Source organism: Odocoileus virginianus, unplaced genomic scaffold (genome assembly GCF_023699985.2).
Source record: "Odocoileus virginianus isolate 20LAN1187 ecotype Illinois unplaced genomic scaffold, Ovbor_1.2 Unplaced_Scaffold_10, whole genome shotgun sequence".
Classification (NCBI taxonomy): domain Eukaryota; kingdom Metazoa; phylum Chordata; class Mammalia; order Artiodactyla; family Cervidae; genus Odocoileus; species Odocoileus virginianus.
In genome coordinates, this window is record NW_027224272.1 from 2,285,475 (window position 1) to 2,308,101 (window position 22,627).

The 22,627-nt window shown below is 35.5% G+C and overlaps 1 protein-coding gene across 1 annotated transcript in view; it reads left to right on the forward strand.

Annotated features, from left to right (window-relative positions):
* The window catches only part of TMEM47 (transmembrane protein 47), a 29,135-nt gene extending 14,346 nt beyond the window's left edge, over positions 1 to 14,789 (forward strand). The window contains exons 2-3 of the mRNA XM_020887817.2: positions 1,145 to 1,285; positions 11,444 to 14,789. Coding sequence (XP_020743476.1) covers positions 1,145 to 1,285; positions 11,444 to 11,622 — 320 coding nt within the window. The 3' untranslated portion in view covers positions 11,623 to 14,789. The remainder of the gene's footprint in view (positions 1 to 1,144; positions 1,286 to 11,443) is intronic.
* The last annotated feature ends 7,838 nt before the right edge of the window (positions 14,790 to 22,627 follow it).

Consider the following 22,627-nt stretch of genomic DNA (forward strand, 5'->3'; position numbering starts at 1 on the left):
TTTCTATGATGCTTCCTAAGCTGAGTGGTGCTTTTATATATTCACTCTACTTCTTAGAGAACATTCTGCCCTTATAAAATGGAAAATGGGCCAGTTTTCTGTCATACTCGTTCTAAATCTTTATTGTATAAGAAGTGACAAATACATTTCAGCGAGGTTTATGTTTCATTCAGGGCATGGTAGACTCTTAAGTATCTGTGTACAGAGGCCTGCATGTAGTAAGTGGTCAGTATATGCTTACTGTTAATATGTGTGAATGAAGAAAGGAGCCATTTAGAGTCCATTCTGCCACCTTGGAAATACTGATTTTCAGAAACCATCCCTATGGTGGTAAATATAACAGTAAGATTAGAATGGAAGGAAAGACGGGAGGAAAAAACAAACAACAAATCTTCCTGATGCTAATTTGCTGGGGGAGTTGTTTTCGTGAGGGAGGAGAGAAAGGCAAATAAAAAGTTGGGAGTTGGGGGTTTAGTGCCAAAGAAGGATTTCTAAAAGAACAGCAAAAAAAAAAAAAAAAAAGTACTACAACCACTGCAATAACGTGGATGAGAATCAGAGACATAAAAGCCAGACCCAAAATAAATATCACAGAGTTAAAAGCTAGACATAAAAGAGTTGATAGTATTTATGTAAAGTTTAAGAACAATCAAATTGAATACACAGATAATGTTGGTTTGTCGGCCAGTTGGGAGGGTGATTATTGACTGTGGAGGGGCACAAAAGAACCTTCTGGATGATAGAAATGTTTTATATCTTAATCTGGATGGTGTTTACATGAGTATACATAAAATTCATCAAGTTCCCTACTTTCTGTACTTAATGATTTGTGCATGTTATAGCTCAATAGAAAATTTAATAATAATGAAAATAGGTTGTAGAAGGGGCATCAAATTTAGTCTGAATGCTTAATAGAATCCTTGGAAGAAAATCATGGCAAACCCATGGTCTAAAAACTGCTTTGCTTAACATAGGAGACTTCTGAATAAGGACATTTATAGTAATATTTGTTGCAAAACATTTCAAATCCCAGAGGATGTTTAGTATGCAGTAAAATCACATCTATTTAGCTGTAGCAAGGTGACTGCTGCTGAGCATAGTTTACTGCTTTAAAAAAGCAATGCTTTTCTTTTTTTCTTTGCAGACTGGCAGATTGCTACTCTGGCTTTACTCTTGGGTGGTGCTGCCATCATTCTCATTGCATTCCTGGTGGGTTTGATTTCCATCTGCGTGGGATCTCGAAGACGCTTCTATAGACCTGTTGCTGTCATGCTTTTTGCAGCAGGTAAATATATTCATTACTTTCAAACCAGTATTAAAGTTTCATGAACCTTTCTACTATCCTCCCCTCTCATGAAGAAGCAATATGTGGTTGCTATATTTATCTACAGGTTGAGAGGCATTTGTTATATTTTAGGGTAAATTGGCTAAAGCTTATCATAGTATCAGTTTTCAGTGTACTAAAGCATTTCACATAACACAGTGGCAATTTCTAAAATTCTAACTAAAACGTGAATAAATAGTGTCTCCTGCTAGGGCTCTTGCCTTAGGAATTGCAGCAGGTGTATTTACCAATAGTCTTTCTTCACATCTAATATTTTTTTCTTCCTTTTACTGTCCCCATTGATGATCTTAAGGCAGTGTTATTTTTTTTTTCTGACATAAAGCTGCAAAAGAGAAATCCAATATGTGTCCCCTTAAAGGTATACACCTGTTCTGAAATAAACACAGTTATACTGAAAAATCATGATATATAACATGAACCGTCAGGCAATTCAGTTGTGTGAGGTCAATGGCATATTTATTTAGCAACCATCTTTCTATGAAGCACAGCTTGGATCAACTCAGGTAAAACTAAAGTTTTACTAAAAGTCAGGGGGCTGTTTAGAAAAGGGGCTTATAAGGCTAAAAGCCCAGCACATTATTTGATATGGGTTTAATTTTCATTTATAAGAATCTCCTTAAATATTCTTAAAAATGACTCCAGCTGAAATATTCTTGTGGTACCGTCAATTTACCCTGTCAGTCATATCTGATTTGAAGACTGCAAAATAAGCCTCTCTGACTCTCAATAATGAAGACACTGACAGAACCATCTAGCCTGTTAGATGGATTTTTTAAAGCTGTTTAAAGATGGGGATAGCTGAAATTTCTCAGGATTTGAAGGGTCATTGGATCGAAAAGTATAAAATCCGAAGTGTTTTGCTGCCCCCTGCTGTTCGTGTTCATCTTCTACACCCACGAGGACCTGTCAAAATGCCAAGGTCGTAAAAACAAACCTCCACAGGACTGAAAGAATGTAGAAGTAGATCTAGTTAAAATCTCTTAAGTGACTTGCTCAAAATCATATAGTAGTTACTGGTGGACCTGGGGCTAGGAGGCTACTGAATCTTAAACTGGTGGTTCATTCACTACTGAATCCCTCATTCATTCATTCACTGTTTATTTGGTGCCTGTTATGGACTGTTCATTGTATTGTGACACCCATAAAACTGGCTAAATAGCTCGGCAGATACTGTCTAATAGAGTAGAAAACACTATTACAAAAAATATCTTGAATTCTTAGGCAGATACCACAGTATCATTATTTTGTTCATCTCATGTGTAATAAAGTGCTCTATTGTGAACACCATAAAGATTCTCCCTAAGATTCTACCACTCTTCTCCACTTTATTTCTCAGTTCATGGATTTACCAAGACTCTTTTCTTATTATTAGGATGAAATAAAGTAGATATTTTAATTGTAGTATGTTTATCTTTGCAGCTAGGATTTATTAACATAGTGATTAGAGAGTCGATCATAATAGAATTATTTGATACATTGTTCTGAAATGATATGATTCTTTAAAACGAATTATGTTTTGAACAATTTTTAGAATACTCATATATTTCTAATTTATGAAGATTTTAGAGGCATGGTAGGCATTCTCTTGTAAATATCCAGTATTACTGTGCTACTTAGTTACCATCCCCTTTAGCTTTTAACTTACCCCATAATGGCATATGCAGGAACTATAAAGAAGTCTGTTGTTTAACGTACCTATTATAAACATCCTTACAGAAATAACTAGAAATTCCAGTTTTTTTCTCAGAAGTTCTATATTTTTTTCCCACACATAGCAAAATTTATGAAAATGTGAAAGTACTGGTTGTAGCAGAAAACATTGTAAATGAATATAAGTTAAAGGTAATGGATTTGGTCAAAAAGTTTTTGCTTTAGCTCTCACTGCCACAAATATTAGTAAATTATAAAATAGTAAGACAAAGTCCTACAGCAGTATTCATATGTTATTCTACCTGCTGAGACCTAAAATGGTCATTATACTGCTACATTTTGAAAATGTACATGTGCTGAAATTTAATTTTACTCATTCTCTTTTGAGACTGTGCTTATAGAAGCTTTCTTTGAAATACCCATTAGTTTAGTGTTCGCTTTGCATATAAGCAAGGTAAAACTTACTGGTTATTTGAAACATGTCATGGAAAGGTTTCTCTCTCCCATCTGCAAAAGCTGTGAGAGTTGCCTATCTTTTCTGGAAAAGATATTTATTACACATAATAATGCATTTATGATTTGGGTGTTAAGATTAACAAAGTTGGAAAATCTGCCTATTTGAAACAATGCTACCTGAAATCACAGTTGTCTATCTTGCTTGCTTCTTATGAAACATACTCTAGTGGTTGGCTTGTCTCACCAGTTTAGTGATTCTTTGTAAAGGTATATTTGGGCCTATTTCCCCTTTTTACTCATTATGGTCTGCTTGAAAATGGTTTGTGTTTCTCTGCTTTTCTCACAATGTTTTCTTCTGCAAATAATATTAAGCCTTATCTTGGCATTCACACACATAGGGAATGATATTTACCTCAACAAAGAAGTAATATTTTTTTTTTGCTTCTGCTAAGACATGCAGTACATAAAGTCAAAACAGACATAGCACTACCACTTGGAAACATCTCTACACAGAACTGTATCATTAATTCAGTACCACATGCAGTGCCTGGTACTCTGGGGCACTCAGTAAATAGTTGAATGAATGATGGAAAGACGATTGAGGTGTGTGGCTTATAATCTGATAGGAAAAGACAGGCATGAAAACAACTAGCTAACTATAAATCAGTTTTCCTTAATCCATTGCTGTCTTGGGAATTTATGAAACAGCAAGTTTCCTGTGACCACAAATTTAAGACCAAGACAGCTCAGAAAAGTAATAGTTTGGAAATTATTTTTCATATATTCATTTTTCATTCATTTATTTGACAAATATATGGTGGGTGCCTATAGTATGCAACTACACTATCCTGGCCTTAGATAATATACTCTTAAAGGTTTTTACTAACAGCTGGTGATTAAGTCTTATAAACACCGGCAAACAAATTGTAAAGGCTTTCATCCTCTCTTTTTCTCTGAGGTCCTTGGTTTAGGGTGGGCTTGTACCTGCTTGAATAATGGCTAGAAGAGCTAAGAGCTAGACATTGCTGCAACCCATCTAAAATATCTGTGTTTTACAACTCTTCCACTTTTTGATCCTACAAATTTATAGAGTTCAGAATAATATATTATTTATAATAATAATGTTGATAATGATGATAATTAACTGGGCACCTGCCATGTGTCATACTGCTAGACCCATGGCACATTCCTATCTGTGCTATAACAGTCTTAAGATTAGGTATTTATTTTCTCCATATTATCAGTGAAGAAGTAGGATCAGAAGGGTTAAGTAACTCTCTGGAGTTGTCCAACTAGTAAGTCACAGAGCCAGGGTTTCAATTCAGGGTGTCACTCTGACTTGAGAGCCCAAGTGAAGTTTCACAAGTCATCTGTTTTGGGGTATGTGTACCACATAGAAAAACAAGAGCTGAATCAGCCTTGAATTTTTCAATTCAGCTGTCAACTGTGTACTGTAGTTGGAGTCCATCTTATAACTCGAGTTACTCCATCTTCTTGGGAGCAACACCCGAAGGACCGCAGCAACTCAGAGTGTGCTAAAGATCACAGACTAGTCAGTCCAGCATGACTGAACCCTGGAACATCATGAAACTGTGCACGTGTCCTGTACAGTTGACTTGCAGCATGTTTATTTTTTGTGTAATTGACAGTGACAGATAATGCATGATGAGATTCTGATATACCTGACATCTAGTTCTCACTAAAAACCTAGTGAAATTAGAAGGGTTGCCTTTTTCTGGCCCCTTTTTTATTGCCTGGTTTTGTGAATCTTTTTAGGCCCTGCCCCACTGGGAGTTAGGATGAGTGTTTCCTTCCCCCCCTCCACCACGGCCTTAAAGAAAACTTGTCTTAAACATAAGTTGCAGAAAATTGTGAGTCGTTCATAATCCAGATTTTAAATAACAGAATCCCCACTAATTGTATTGTTAAGGATGTTTCCTTTCTGTTTTTGCTGCAGGAAGCCTCCTGTAAATGATTGTTTATGCAGGATGGGGATTTTTTTTGGGGGGGGGATGGATCCTGCACCTGCTTTCCATCTCTGACTAAAGGTTTGTGTTTTGCAGCCCTTCACGCTATCCTATCAGGAGAAGTGAGATGGCTGGAGGTATCTCAAATCTAGATTTTGACAGACAAATCGGTGTCCAGCTTATATTTCAAACTAAAAAGGAGTTCTTCCATTCACAGATCTTTATCCATATCAAACTACCCTTTGGTTAGAACAATTTACAGTATCACCACCAATAATTCGTTTCATATATACTGCTTACCTTGAAGTAGTAACACATTAAATTAAAAGGGAAGGAAATTGATAGCTTCATGTTAACCTTTCCTGTGTAAATGCTTTTTCTTTTCCAAATGATTGTTTCCCTTATGTAAATTTGATAGAAGACTTGGCTGGATAGTCCAATCAATTCTGCATTTAAATTATCTTCTGAATCTGTAGCTTTTCTTTATACACCACCATTACTGCCATAGTTGAGAGGATATCTCTTCCTCAAGTGGAACGTCTCAGTTCCCAAATTTGAATCTCCCCGTAATTTGTTTTATTTTTCTGTTTACTTAAAACTGTGTATGTGAGTCCTTCCTTTCCCTTTCCTAGAATCCAGTTACTCAGTTTTTCTTTTATAGTCTTTCTTTCCCTGACCTTTTCCACTGACATTACTTAATCATCACTTTGCACAGGTATCCATGCCCAGACTCACCTCCTAGGGACCTGTTCTTCTCCAGTTTCCTCCCATTTAGTCTGTCTTGCACACAAACACATGAGGTATAGTTCTGAAATACAAATCTGGTCTTATCATTTGCTCTTTTGGTTTCCCCAGAGGCAGAATCTAAGGCACGAATCAAGTGCAAGTACTTAATCTGGGAGGTAAAAGAGCAGATATGAAAAATGAGACAGGGAAGAGAAGGCAGCCAATAAACAGTACATTATCAAACCAGTTGTCACTGTAAGCACCTGGAGCTTCATCTTCCCAGAAAAATTTTGGAAACCCGTGTAGAACATGCCCTTCAGAGTTATCTCACTGGAAGGATTATGGAACTGGAGTATTTATAAACCAAATTTTGATAGTCATTGGTAAGGGGTGTTGATGATGATGATGGGGCAACAGTAGTGTTAATTTCCCAGAACACTGTGTCTGCCCCACAGTCAAAGTAGCTTTAGTGGCCGGGGGAAAAGTCGGGCAAAGAAGTGTAGGTGCTGACAGTTGGAAGTCAGGCTGACATGTACCGGAATGATGAGAATGAGAGTATATGGATAGGGTACCAACAGCATCTATAGTTCAAATAACCTCTGAGATGTCTCCCTATAGAAACCAGTCTTATTATTTTTATGACACAGTAAACCTTTTACAGTCTAAACCAAACATCTCCGTGTGACTGTGCCCTTCATTCTATCCATGCGAGTTTTCTATAGGCACACCGTCTTATATCTGAGCTTTATGCAAGCTGCCTTTTCTCCCTAGAGGTCTTTTCATCTTTCTCTTCAAGAACAAGTTCAAATAGTGCTTCGTCTCTGAAGTCCTCCCTTCTTTCTCCAGGCAGAAGTGGTACTTGGAGTATCATTAGAGCTCAATAAACGTGATGAATGGATTATAAGTGAGCATGCCTCTACTACTACTGTTGAACACATTTGTTTGTATCTGTGTGTCTGTGTCCATGATAGGGTATGAAATATCAAAGGACAAGGGCCGTGCCTTATCTATCTTATCCCTTTCACCTAGAATACAGTGGGCGTCCAATAAAGATTTGTTGAAATATTGAAATATCCCCATGTTAGAGAATATTGACTATTTCAATATTGAGTGTTTTGAAAATTTCAGTATTGAAAACATTGAAAAAGATCCCCTTAAAGAAAACTAGAAATAACATTAGAACCTCTGAGTTCTTGTCTTGTTTCTGTCTGCACAATTTCATGGCTGGTAGTTTTGTTGCTTCTTTTCCAAAAAGTAGGGTGAGGGGATAAAATGAACCTCAAATTCCCTTCAAATTCTAAAATGCTACACAACTTTACTTTATGCCTCTGAGATAGAGCATAGAAAATACCACACAACCAGCATCTGTTATGTTTCATTGGTTGGTGGTAGAGTATGGTGGTATTTTCTTGAGTTCTGGACTCTAGATTTGTTTGTTTTTTCCTTTGCAGCTCACCAAAAGGCAAGGAGACATTTTTTTTTTTCATTCATTTTTATTAGTTGGAGGCTAATTACTTCACAACATTTCAGTGGGTTTTGTCATACATTGACATGAATCAGCCATGTAGTTACATGTATTCCCCATCCCGATCCCCCCTCCCACCTCCCTCTCCACCCGATTGTCAAGGAGACATTTTAACCTGCATCTGTATATTGTATTAAATGAAGAAAATCATTTACAAATGCAGGCTTATATTTTTTTCTCAATTTTGCATTACACACATTTTTCTCAGTGATTCCAAAGAGAGTAAAAATAATTAAGAAGCATAAAGCGTTTTAGGGTCATTTTCATCTGGCAAACAACACAATAAAATTCTGTCTCTAAGAAAGCTGCTCAGAAGAGTGGAGGAGGCCAGTGAAGCCTAATGGAGTTGTATTTCTATTTTTCCCACTAGAGGAAACCATATCTTTGTATTATACCATGGAGGCCAAATATTTGCTAAATAAAACACATTGAAATGAATATTAAAAGCAGGCTAGGTAAACACCTCACTCCAGGGACTGACCGATTGCAAGCAGTATAATCCTTTTAAAACATAATTCAGATCATATTACTTCTCTGCTCACACTCCTCTTGGAGCTGCTCATCACATTTAGAACAAAATCCAGACCCCTGACCATGGTTCACAAGACCACTCCTGAATGGTCTCCTGGCTGTCTTTTCCATCTCATCTCATGCTGTTCCCTTCCTTGCCCTCTGTACTGCAGTACCATATCTGGGCATCCTTACTGATATTCCACTATCCATAATGTGCTCCTTCATTTGTTATCTGTCTGTGCCCTCTCCCCAGGATCACTCACCTCCTACTGTATTGACCCGCACCCCTCACTTCATTCAAGTCTGTGTTCTAATGACTCCTCCCCAGAGGGACTTCTTCAGGTCTCCCCTAAAAGAGCAGCCTGCAGCTCTCTCTGTTGGGTTCTTGCTTTCTTGTATCATCACGTCTCTTAGCAACACCTGCCATATTTGTATTTCTTTACTAATAATGGACTGCCTAACCATGAGGGTTAGCAACTTGGGTTACCAGTGCCTTAAACTGCATCACTTTAGAAACATTCAAATATTTGTTGAATGAGTAAATGAATTTTACTATTCCTAATGCACATTCACATTTCAATCATATCCTGGCAGGATCAGTCATGATTTGATTAGTGACCAGAGTATAGAAACCAAAGGAGAAAAGCGTTGTTTTTTTCTTTTCAACTTAGTAATTTTGAAATATTTTTTTTCTGTATTTCACAGTTGATGCTAATTGACTTCTTGTTAATTTTAAGACATTTAAAACATGAAAACACCCTTTCCCTCACAAAGGCACAGACCTAGCTGAATGTTTTTAAATTAATACACATTTAGCACTTACTGGCTGGAAATAGAAGTGTAGATTATATAATATGCTGTTAGTTGTTCTAACAATGACTTAAAACTTTTTCTGAGATTTTTAAACTATAAATACAGTGTGCTTTCTATTTTGAATGTTGAGAGATTCTCCTTTTATATGGACCTATTTATCTATCCACTCTCAGTAGTAAGGACTTCCCAGGTGGCTCAGGGGTAAAGAATCTGCCTGCCATGCAGGAGACACAGGTTCAATCCCTAGGTCAGGATCAAATTAAATATTAAATGTGTAGTAAATTTAGTATATTTACTCATTTAGTAAATGAGTAAAATTCATTTCCTCGTTCAACAAATACTTGCATGTTTCTAAAGTGATGCAGTTTAAGGCATTGGTAACACAAATTGCTATGCTCATGGTTCGGCAGTCCATTATTAGTAAAGAAATACAAAATATGGCAGGTATTGCTAAGAGATGTGATAATACAAGAAAGACGAACACAAGAAGGAAGGAAATGGCAATCAGCTCCAGTATTCTTGCCTGGAAAATCCCATGGACAGAGGAGCCTGGCGGCTCCAGTCCATGGGGTTGCAAAAGAGTCGGACACAACTTAGTGACTAAACAGCAAACAACAGTTCAGTAGTAATGTGGAAGTAGGTAGGCCAGTGCTGGCCCAGAGGAGTGTTGAGCTACATAGCAAAAATGTTTGGAATTCTATCTGATTTCAGAAAGGTCACGCCACTCCAAGTCTGAGCCTTATCGAAAGTAATGATTTTGAGGAATCATGTCCTCATGAGTTTCCTGTATTTCATCAGTTTTATGCCAGAGACAGATGACTGTTATGTAGACTTTCTAGGAACATTAATCATATTGGTAATAATGATATTTTACAGGTACTGAGAATAGATGAGAGTAGACTTTAAAGCATGAAATTCCAGTTCAATTAAACACACTATCCATCCTGCTGCTCTTTTTTAAAAAATGTAATAAACGGTATCATTTTTTACTTTTTCAAAGTTTATTCTTGCCTCGTACACATTATTCACATGTTTGTTGTTGCATTTTTGGAATTTATGGTATTTTTAAGATGAGTTAAATAAGAATCATTTTAACCCAGAATTTATGTTATATATTAGGAGTGGGCAAACTTTTTTTATATAGGGCCAGATAGTAAATGCTTCTGGCTTTGTGGGCCACATGGTTTCTGTTGCATCCACTCTACTCTGCCATGGTGTATGGACAGCACATAAATGAATGAGCCTGTGTTCCAGTACAACTTTTTCAGAAAAAAAAAAAAGCAGACCAGATTTGGTAGTTTGCCAGCCCATTTCACATACTACTGTATCTCAGAGTTTTCAGGGAGAAGATTGTCTCTTGAGAGTGGGGGCCATCATATAGTAGAGATGGATCTATAAGGCAGATGCATCCCATAAATTCTCGTTAAATTGATTGAAATAAAAGAGAAATTATGTAGCAGTTGCAATGTTACATGTCATAGAAGGTTATGATTTTGACTGGAAGATATTATCTCTTGTGTAATCCAGTGTCTCATATAAATATTTTACTAAGTATGACTCATCAGATTTTCCTGTTAGCCCTGACTCAGAACTAAGATTTAACTAAGAAGTAAGAGCTAAGTTTTGTGTCCTATTGTGATAGACATCATTAGCTTAGGTTTTCTAGTCTGATTATGTTCCATGCCTTCAGAGACTTTATTCTTTTTTTGAAAATGAGTGAGGTATAAATATATAAATGTCATCTATTATATCTAATAGGGTATGAGTCGGTGTGGCTTCTTGACAAAGATGGCTTTTGAACCCATTTTAAAAGATGAGAGTTATAAACTAGATGAGAAGAAAATAATAAAAACAGTAATATAAGTAAGGACATCAAGGTAGGATTTTCTCGAGTACTGGGCTGAGTTAGATGATACTGTGGAGTGACAACAACAGAAGTACACCTTGAACCACAAGTACACCAGTTTAATCAGTACAGATGAATTCAGATTCCCCAGTTTCTCAAGAGTATAAATAAATAACAAAGGTTTTTAGCTGGTATTTGAGGTCACTATTCTTGGGAAGCTATTTACAAGTTTTATATAGTAAAACAGTTTACCTAAACTAGTACTACTTGCCGTAATAGTGATAATTATATGTGTTTGTAAACTGATAATCACTACTTTGTATGTTCATATAAATTAGTATATTACACTAATTATTTCATCAAATACTATTATAGTAATTTGCTGATTATTACTAGAGTAATGCTTACTGTACTGTGAAGTAGTGTTAAACAGAAAAAGTTGTCAGTATTTTAAAGTATACCATCTAGAATAAGCAATGCTTCAAATTTTTTGACTTTTTTGTTTGATTAAAGTGTAATTCTCATACATATGTATATTTGTATATCATTTTATTTCCTGTAAATAACATTTTCCTAATTTTGATTTGTTTTTCTTCTTTCAGTTGTTTTACAGGTTTGCAGCCTGGTTCTTTACCCAATCAAGTTCATTGAAACTGTGAGCTTGAAAATTTACCATGAGTTCAACTGGGGTTATGGCCTGGCCTGGGGTGCAACTATATTTTCATTTGGGGGTGCCATCCTTTATTGCCTGAACCCTAAGAACTACGAAGACTATTACTAGAACCAGTAGTCTCAAATTAAAAAAAAAAGTCAACCATCCAACAAAAGGATTACGTCTGCATTTTTTCTAATTCATCATTTTCTAAAACACTTATGGAGCATCAAACAATTTGCTCAGTTGATTTAATATCTTTTGCCTTTTGGCTGTCAACATCATAACCAGCTTTTACATCCATTTTAGGGACCTGCACAAATTAAGAGAGCTGATTAGACATAGGCAAATGCTGCAAACTTCCAATATATTCATGTCACTTTTCTTGACAAGCAAAGGGTCTATATGACAGCAACCATTGTGAGAAACTAGTTGGAATGAGAAATGCCTGAATCTCCTATTGCCTGCAGGGGAACAGCTGGCATAAGCAACATTTAGAAGTTCCTTTGTGCTGACAAGGATTCCACTGTTAGAGTCCTTATCGCCTGCTTATCCCATCCAATGACTACATTGGTTATTTGCTTGAGTGAACTCTTGAAAAGTAAACTTCCCTTCAGCATCTAATGGGGGTTCTGAATGTAACTGGGTTAATGATACATATTCCACCTACGTTTTAATGGGAGGTTATGTTTTGGCAATCAGCATCTCGCTGGGAAGGTAGTCAAGATTTGGAGACATGTGCATTTCATTGTGTGGTTAGAAATTGTGCCTCAGCCATATCTAGAATGAGGAAAAATTGAGAATCTTTATTTTCCCTGGGGCAACTAGAAAGAAATATGCATGATTGCTTTTGTCCTAAGTACCCTTTAAATCACTTACCAAACATTACAGCAAACAATTGTGCATATGTAACAAGCTTAAGTATTTTTATAGAAGGTGAGCCATTAGTATAAATGGTAATAAGTTGTTCCCTAACCCTACACCTGCATTTGCCTATTGCACATAAAATTAATATTTGCTCTAGTGAAGTGATTTGAACACTAACCTTGTACACGTTGTTAAGAGGCTTAGATCGGTATTCACACTTATTTACTGTACAAAAGTGCATATACCTTAAAGCTTTTGCTCTATGTTCTCATTGGAAAGTGTTAAATAGAATTGTATAAGAAGAAAAATCGAAATGGTGTTAATCTGAAAATTAATGATTCTTTTGTAAGCACTGTAGTTCAAAAGAGTGTAGCAGTTAGGATGGTCATTTTGTTTAAAAGTCATTAAAATAGAAGGCTTCTTTTTTTCCAAGTATTTTAAATGTCTTCATTAAAAAAGGAATAGTGATAGATTTATATAATTGTCAGTAGAGGAGTAGAATTCATCTGGTTTTCATCTGGTTATCACCTGGTCCTCTGAAGTTAACTAATGGGCTAACTGATTTGTGCACACAATTATGGATTTATGGTAAGGGAATCATTTATTGATTGTTCAAATGGAAGGAATAATAATAGGGAATAAGTTTGCAGCGAATCTTACACTGCAAACTTGTGTTAATCCTGTTTAATATACAAATTTGGATAGTTGAATTATAAACATATTTTTATAGCAAATATACAGTTCTAATATAAAAGTTATAAATAATTATTTTTGTTAACAAGGACACTATTTGGCCCTCTTGCAGAAAGAAGCATTGGAGAAACCATTTAAAAATACCTGTGTTCTGTGTATTGTGAAATCCATTAAGAACAGAACTACATCAATAGTGTTGAATAATTTCCTTTACCTCCTAAAGCAGAGTTCTGCCTTCAGCTTCTCTTAAGAACTGTTGCCAAAAACAACAGGAAAAAACCCACTATTTTATTATTCAAATGCTTAAAATAAAACCTCTTATCTTGTGACTTTTCTATGGAATCATGAGGTAAATTTGAAGAACCAGGCTTATTTTAGCAATGACAGACAAAACTAATTAAATGCATTCTAGAGAGAAACCTTTATAAAAGTATATAATCCTGTATAGAATCGTAAGAAACTATGAGTGGACATTTTCCAGAGAGATATTACTATTATAGAATCTTTTGAAGCAATTTTCTTGAGAAATAGTAAGATCTGGGCCAGACTGTCTTGTAGTTAATTGCATATTATCAGAGCAGCATGGGAAATAACGATATTTGTTGGATAGGGATTTCGGCTACTAAACACTCTCTGTTGTGAGAGGATCTTTTTATTCTTGAATAATGGAAGAACAGTACTTTGGTGCTGACATCAATGGGGCACTTTTCTTAGTCCTAGTAGAGGATGCAGTGTTCTGTTAGACCAATATCACATCTCGAGTCTTGATCAAGTTTTCATTCTCTGTCAATTTGAAAAACTTGGAAGTGACAGAATATGGTATAGGCTAAGGCACACATATTTGCAGTTTAATGAAAAGTAGATTTCTTATATTACTTTTTTCCCCTTTCCAGTGAAGAGCCCTTTGCTAACTACCATCACTAATAGTTGAAAGTGTTTCATTACTAACAAGTTCAGTACAACATGAAAGTTATCATGGCTCATTCAAAATACTGTTTTGTCTATCAGAATAAACACAAGTGAATTTTTCACCTACAATAATATTAGGTCTTTGCAGCTTTAGGTTTGTTTATTGTTTTCTTACTAGCCAAACTATTAACTCTAATCCCATTGTTTGTCAGGGAGAGAGAGATACACATACCTACATACAGCATAAAGTACTCAGCAGGGCTAGTTATTTGGATTTCTTGCACAGCAATTTAGCTTTTTGTAAGTTCAACATGTAAATTTTAAAGACATAAATATAGAGAGACCTATGTGTTTGAAATATAAATGATATATATGGATTAGCATGTAACTGTATATTATTAAACATGCAATGAGCTGACTGGTAAGTGACGTCTAATTGTATGGCTAGCAATGTAATTTATTCAGACTGTATTTTTGTACAGAGCAGCACACACTAACCTATGCCTCTGTGTCCTCTTTAATGCCTAAAACTGTGCCTAGAAATTTCATCTGTCTTAAAAATAAAATATACTCCATGCTGTTTATGCTATTAGTTTCTCTACTGCTGTTCTATATTTATTATTTTAAAATATATGACATGTTTACTACTTAAATATGAATTCATGGTATTCTGGTTATTTTTTTAACAGTCCTTTGGGGAGATCCTGTTTATCACTCTAGTGGTTTTTGAGTTTGCAGTTTCACAATCAGTTCTTCATTTCATGATTTTTGTAGCTGACATGAAATTATCTATGTGGAAAAAATAAAAATAAAAGTGGCTTCCCTGATGTGGTTTGACTTTGTGTCTTTTATGCTGTGTGGACTCTTTTAACAGGTTTCTAAATTACATGTCTTCACTTCATTTTCTCTTTTGTAAAATATATCTTATTTAGAAAACATAGCTTGATATGACATGTTCATTTTGTGTAAAACTTTTTTAAACTTTTTTTGTTTCAATTATCTCCCCAAATCCTTTCTGTCCTCTGCAGCTGAGTTATGTGAGCAATAAAATAAAGGATATTAAATGTCTTTTTTAAAACTTTCATTTTAAAAGGCACAGAGAGGAGATAGAGTGTAGGTTATCCTTTTTCCTACTCTCTTAGCGCACAATTAGAAAGAGGAGTAGTGAAGGATTTGATCCTCTATTTTGGTTTTTGTTCAGTTTTCAATAGTTGCAGTGTATATGAAAGCAGACTTTCCTGCATTATTTCTGTTTTTTTAATTAGACACTTAAAATTTTCAATGCATGTATGTGTACGTGAAGAAGTTCATAAATTTTAAGTTCAAATTTCCTATCACCCTTTGTGCTAAATAAATTGTGAGTATACTTGGAAGGGTATTTATATTAGAGCAAAAAATTTACTTGTATGATTGTCAGAAAATTTTCTGGAAGATAGAAATAGAAGCATATATGATTGAGCAGACTTTCTGTGTTGATAAAATCAGTTTAAATAAAAATACATATTTTTGTCATGAAGACATCCTTTTATGTCTCATATGAACCCTCAAATCTTGACAGGTTCACAGTATTCTGCTGAAAAATTATAAATAATTGGTAAATCTATGAGATATTTAATATAAGATGTTCAAAAGTATGCATGTTTAAGTTATATTGGGTTGGCCAAAAAGTTTATTCAGGTTTTTCTGTAAGATGTTATAAAAAACCTGAATGAACTATTTGGCCAATCCAAATAAATTCTAACACTTTCACAAATTTTCTACCATTGTAGAAATTTTCCTTTTCAATGACCTTATTCTACTTTGATGGAGTAGCATCATTCATTTGATGTAGTATATTTTCATTATAAAGCACTTTCATTTTCCTACAGAATTCTCATGTCCAAAACACCTTTACAAACATGTCTAGCCTGGTAATTATCCATGACTCAGTTTCTATGAATTTGGAAGACATGGAGACATAACTTCACTAGGATTTGACAAGGGAAAATTCACTGCCTTCAGAGATTTCATTGTGAACATGAAATAGGAAAACAGTTTTAATTTGCTTTGCCATAATGGCCATATAGTCAATTTGTGGTTTGTTTTTTTGTCAGGCCCATGGTTTGTCAACAAAATGTTCCATTTTGGTAGTCTTTTAAGTCACTTTGGTTAGAAAATGAACTGATAATGAAATTACTTTGTATTCTGTAGAATAATCCACTGAATACCTGGATTTTTAATTTATTGATAAAATTTTCATGTTATGACCTTCTGTTAATAGCTTTTTAGAAGTGCAGTCTTAAATGAGATAAGATTAAAGGAGCAAATAAAAATGAAAATTAAGCTCTTAGTATTTTCACAGGAAGCACTAATTTATTTGAATAATTTAACTTGAATGACTTCTGTGTCAAGTATTGGGGACACAATGTCATAGGTACTTAATGTCAAAGTTAAAATTAGACTAAGTAACAAAATTCCATGTAATAAATGCCAGCAATTTTTCTGATTAAATGCAGGTTTGCAAACTGTTCAGGAAGTCCTCACATTTTTAACAACTACTAGATGTTGCTATGAGCAGAGGATCCATATATCCATACTTAGAAAATCTGTTTTCAAAGAGTCACCAACTAGGTGACTCACATTGATATTCCAGCCGTAAGTCTAATGGTTCCAAAGTGTAACCAAGAGAACAGGAGCTGAACTGTTCAAGTGGGAAGGATAATATGTGGTGTTTCAAAGCCAAGATTAACAGCACACAAAGAATGGTGTTCTTTGTGAAACTAAAACTGTGTTGAGTGGTTCACCAGAGAAACTCAGTTTTGGCAAGCAATTATTTTCAAGTTGAATGACTTCATAGAAATAGTGATTATAAAAGAAGCTTGGAACAAGTACTGGAAAATGTCATCAAACCAGCAAAAACCTTGAACAGTTCAGTTTCTGCATGTGACATGGATCAATGAAGAAAATAGTATCTACACTATATATGTATAGTATATATATACTATGTATATAGTGTATACATATATATATATAGCTTATATGTATATACTTTATATAAGTATATAAAGTTTATATACCAATTTTGGCTTGAGTGAGTCTGTTCTGTGGGTGACCTGAAGGCATTTCTTATACTACAAAAGAGAGACAGGCATAGAGTTAAAACATTTTACATATATGTGATGATGGTACTAAGACTGCCCCTTGGTTGCTTTGAATTTATCATCATAAAGGTAAAACAATATTATACAACCTATTTCATTTTTTGGTAAAAATATAGTTCACAATGAAGAGTTCAAAGAAATTGTTTTAAAGCAGAAGAGAAGACATTTCTCTTAAAATTATTATGAATGGAGAATTATATTATCAAAGGTTAAATGGAGGAGAAACGCTGCTTCACTCAACTTTGATAATGTGTTTTAACAGAAGATACAAATAATGCTATCATGCTCTCTCTCCCTGAAAAACTTGTGGATCAAACCATTTTTGGAGAGTAACTTCCCCTTTGTGGTCATATCACTACTCTGGTAATAATGGCAATTCTTGACATCAAGAACAAGTTTTCCAATTTTTAACTTTAAGGTGATTGTTCTTACACATTATCCAGCCATTATGTCTGTGTTAATTATTTGAGTCATGGCGTGTGTGAAAGAAGCAGAATGAGATGTTGTGACCCTATGTTGGACTAGCCCACCAAGCTCCTCACCCCATGAAATTTTCCATGCAAGAATACTGGAGTGGATTGTCATTTCTTACTCCAGTGTCTCTTCCCCACCCAGGAATCGAACCTGCATCTCTTGTGTCTCCTGCTTTGACAGGTGGGTTCTTTACCACGGCACCACTGGGGAAGCCCATGTAGTTGATTTGCAATGTGTTAATTTCTACTGTACAGTGATTCAGATATATATTTTTTCATATTCTTTTCCATTATCATTTATCACAGGATTTTGAATATAGTTCTGTGTGCTATACAGTAGGAATGAAAAGTATGCTTCTCATTCAACTCCAAGCTATGGGTGCTATTCACTATGGGAACAAATTTTGCATAAATTTGATATAGAAATCCTTATAGAGGCACAATGTTTTATATAAAATTTCCAGTTATATTTTTCATATAAAATTTTCAGTTACATTTTTAAATGCTTCTTAATGAAGCAGAATTTTGGAAAATCCATTCTCAGAATATTTCTTTGCAAACCTCAATATTTAGCACATCTTTCTAGCCAACTTGAAAAACATGGAATATTCTGAGTTTCTTTTCCACATTTTTTTCAGGCATGGGTATAATTATTTTTTCCCTATTTGTTCCACATTTTTTTCAGGCATGGGTATAATTATTTTTTCCCTATTTGTATCAGAAAGTCAATAAACATTAGTGTGTATTGGAGCAGGTATTTAAGCTTTAGGAAGTTCAAGTATGATTCTAAACAGGGCAACCTCCTCCTGCTGCTTCTGATTGCATGACATCCTTGAACCAGAAATGCTCTAAAAGTTGAGTCAACAATTAAGACTTCTTACGTCCATTCAAGTCAAAAGCACTATTTGATTTCAGTTAGGCTTGTGGGCTACTGCGCTGTTTGGATGGCGAAAATACATGCACACATGCAATATGCTGTTTTCCTAAAGTTAGGCTTGTTTCGATTTACGAGCATAAATACAAATTTGTGAGTTTTTATATTTAGAATGTTTTGCACATGTATTTTTTATTTTGAAATCAGAGCATTCTTAGAATTATTTACAATCTATGAAAATATACAAAGTGAGCATAAGAATTGGAAAAAATTACGCACAGGAATAGGAGATCTAACGGATCTTCTGGTTTTTACTATTTAGTCAAAACCGTGTGGTACAAGACTGGAGTTTTATGAGGGTAGAAATCTGGAAGGCTGATATAGTTGATTAGCTTTGGAGTCTAGGCTCCACCCATGATGATTTTTCTGAGAACAGAGGGCTTGGCAGGCAGCCATATTTGCACCACATGACCCTGTACCCCTGGTCAGAGGTGATTACATACATCAGAGATGGTTCCTGCCTTAAGCTAGCCCCCTCTGTTTCTCTTGCCCATTAATTTGGAATTGTTCTCTGCATGTAGCTAGTAATAAGATGCATAAACTACGGAGTTCGCGGGTATGTGCAGGGATGCAAACACAAACTGCAGAGAGTAAAGGAATGCAATAGATATGAACAGAGAAGCAGCCAAGAGGGACCCTATACAATTCAGAGAGAAGAGTGAGTGGCCCTCCCTAGTTCTTAGTAAGGTCAAGCTGCCTTGTGTTCCGTGTTCTTTCAATAATTTTCTGCTTTGATTAAACTAGTTTTAGTTGGACCAATAGAACCTTTTGTTAGACAAAGCACCCTTTGTTACAGGATTCAACATTCAGGTTGTGCTAAATCTCAAAAAGAAGAATTGGAAAGTACATGAAGATTTCTTGACACACTTCCCATCCCACCCCAGGGTGCCTTAACACTTACTTCCCCATTGAAATTGCTCCCAGTTGTCTCGTCACAGTAAAATGTAATGAAGTGAAAATATTTTAGTGTAAACACTCCCTTCTGTGTGCATATTTTCCCCAGGATCAAAGTCATGTGCTAAGGGGGAAAGATCAATAATTATTAGATGACATGAAAACTGTCCTGGAACCTCTAAAGCCACTCATGGTAATTTTTCCCTCTTGTGTCTCAAATGCAGTGGCAATCCACCTTAGTCCATAAGAACTGTCATGCTGCACAACTCTGCAGAACACCATTCACATGTATTTTCCAAAAAGGCTAGTCCTGCTGACTTTGCCTGTTTCTTTACATTTAATTGATTCCTTTGAGGATTTCAGTGTAATACCTCACACTCACAATATGATCAACCAAGGTTTCAATTGCCTCCACTTGGGTTCTGCTTTGCGTGCGTGCGTGCTAAGTCGCTTCAGTCTTGTCCAACTCTTTGTGACCCTATGGACTATAGTCTGCCAGGCTCCTCTGTCTCATGGGATTCTCCAGGCAAGAATACTGGAGTGGGTTGCCATGCCCTCCTCCAGGGGATCTTCCCACTTTGGCTTAGGTGAATCAAGACCAATTAGGATCAAGCATGCTGGAGTGAACGTGTTAATTGTATTTGGTAAAAGAGTCTACTCGTCCAACTCTTCTGGAGACTTGATCTATATTGCTGCTTAAGTTAACCTAACAGTTTCAATTATTCTTGGATCATCCTTTGGCTAAAATAGTGGTTTCACATATGAAAAAAGCAGTTATACACAAACAACGACAACTGAGCCTAAGGTCAAGGACTTAATCTCCCCCACATTTGTGTTCCCAACTCAACTTGGGGTTAAATGAGATGGGAAGTAACTCTCCCTCCTGCTTCTTGCTATTATATTCTTCCAAAGGCACATGTGTGTGTGTTTTAAGAAAAGACCATTACTTGTCCTTGAAAATTCACTGATATATTATGTGTTTCAATATCAGATGCACTATGACACAGAAAAATACCTTCAAAAAGAGAGTTATTCTTTCTTGCAATGAGTCCAAAAATATTTAGATGTTTAAATAATATGCTAGCGTGATTTCTTTTTTTTTTATTTCTTAGAGCTAAGTATTGAAGGCAATCAAATTACCTGTCATCTACACAGCTTTCATCTTGGGGCTAAGTCATCTAAGTCACTCACTTTCAGAAGGTTTTTTTTTTCCTTTTTAATTTCAAAACAAAGTTTTATTGATTGATGTGGATTTTAGCTTTCACATTTTTCTGTGATTCTGTATGACAGCAGATGGCCTTGAGCCCTTAAGAAAAACCGATTCATCACCAGAAGCATCTACTGGTATAACACAGGATCCTCACTCTTTGTGAACAATACCTTCATATTGTCCAAAGAAGTCAGATGCACAGAGAACATAAAACAAAAAACTAGTTCTGACAATTGGTACTACTGAAAGAAAGGTCACTTAAGACTTAATGAGTAGAACACTCCAGAGATATGGTGTGATTTCTGGGTCATTTTAGTTGTTTCAGTATTTGACATCACTAAATATTCTGCATCATCATTTTCTCACTTGTTAAATTTTTCAGGCCTTTAAAGACCCTTAAACACATTTAACACCAAGTCCAATCCTTTAACACATTCTTTTTTCCTGTGGCCTGAGCAACAAAAGCAATTTGTTTTTGAAATACCAGGCAACTGTCACATATCCTGGGTTAAGGTAAAACGCATGCCTTGTTTTCTATTCTTATTTGGATCTAACAATTTAAGGCAAAATAATTTTGCATTCCTGATTCCTTCATCAGGAAAATGACATAAGAATCCTCAGAACAAACATAGCATGAGGCATTTAGGAGTGCTGTATTTTACACACTATATTTAAATGCTGCAGAAATAAGAATAGAGTCTTAAAAATACATCCGGTCAGGACTCACTTCCTCCTTTCTCCATTCTTTAAATGCAAACACATGCATATTGACAGCTCTCAGGAAAATAACCCTAATGAGAATTTCTCCCTTTCCCAAGGGGTGCCCTCTGCCAAGATCTATTTATGGAATTGTAGCGGGCTCCCTACTTCATTCTCACATTGTACACTTAAAAGAGCAATTTCCACTTTTGAAGTATTGCTAAAAGGAACGAAGTCATCTTTTATCACAGTCAGGAAAGGTCAGCAAGTCAGTAATCCTCCATTCACTTACTGACAGAAATATCCTCTTTCCTTCCACAGCAGACCAGAAAAGTGATTTATTTGAGATTGGCATTAATATATAAAGTGACCAATGCACCTAGCTATGCCTGGGCAATCCCTTACATGGTCCAGAGGCTTCTTTTATTACCTGCTAAGGCTGTGAATTGAATCTGTTGGAGCAAGTATTGTAGATAGGATTCCCAATCCCCTCCCAAGCACTTTTCCATAATATCTAATCTTGGCAAAGTTGAAATATTTTCATAATGAAGACCAACAAGCAAGCTTTCTTTGATTCTGTGCCCAGATGTTGACTTTTACTTTGCATTCAGGTGTACACAGACACACACAGACACACACAGAGACACATACACACACGGGCACGGACACACAGACAAACACACAGCCTATTTATGAAAGTTGTGTTTGTTTCTTGCAAACCTCGTGTTGTTTTTCAGCCCTCCAAACTAAGTTTTATTGTCTTTAATATGGGCTCAATAACGTGCAAGGCAATGAGACGTTAATAAAGGTATAATCTGAGACTTCCTTGGTTGGATCTTATAATTCAAGTAGGAAACACAAAATGTGCACATAGAAACAATAATTCTGCCTCACATGGTGATATGATTTGCAGTTCTCAAAGTAAGTTCACTAATGTTAATTGCAACCTAATATTTTATTAACAATACAGAGTATGTAGCAAGATTTTGACCAAAATTAAAATGGTTAAACAGATACACAGAAGAATCAGTCTGGGTTTTTCTGGGCACTCTTAGGCTAAATATTTTCTTTTGGAAAAAAGAAAAAAAGCAAATCTCTACCTGTATAATCTAAGATACCAGGGATTGCAAGAATTCATGTACCAATAAGAAAGGAAAAAACACACCAAGATTGGGTGGAGACATGGTTAACAGGAGTTGTTTGGATAAAACTGGGTCACCAAAAGCTGTATTAGTTTCAGTTTAAGACTAAGCAATTCAATAGAGTGGCCACAGAGAAAAGAACAGCAAGGGAAGCTTAATATCTCAAACTTGGC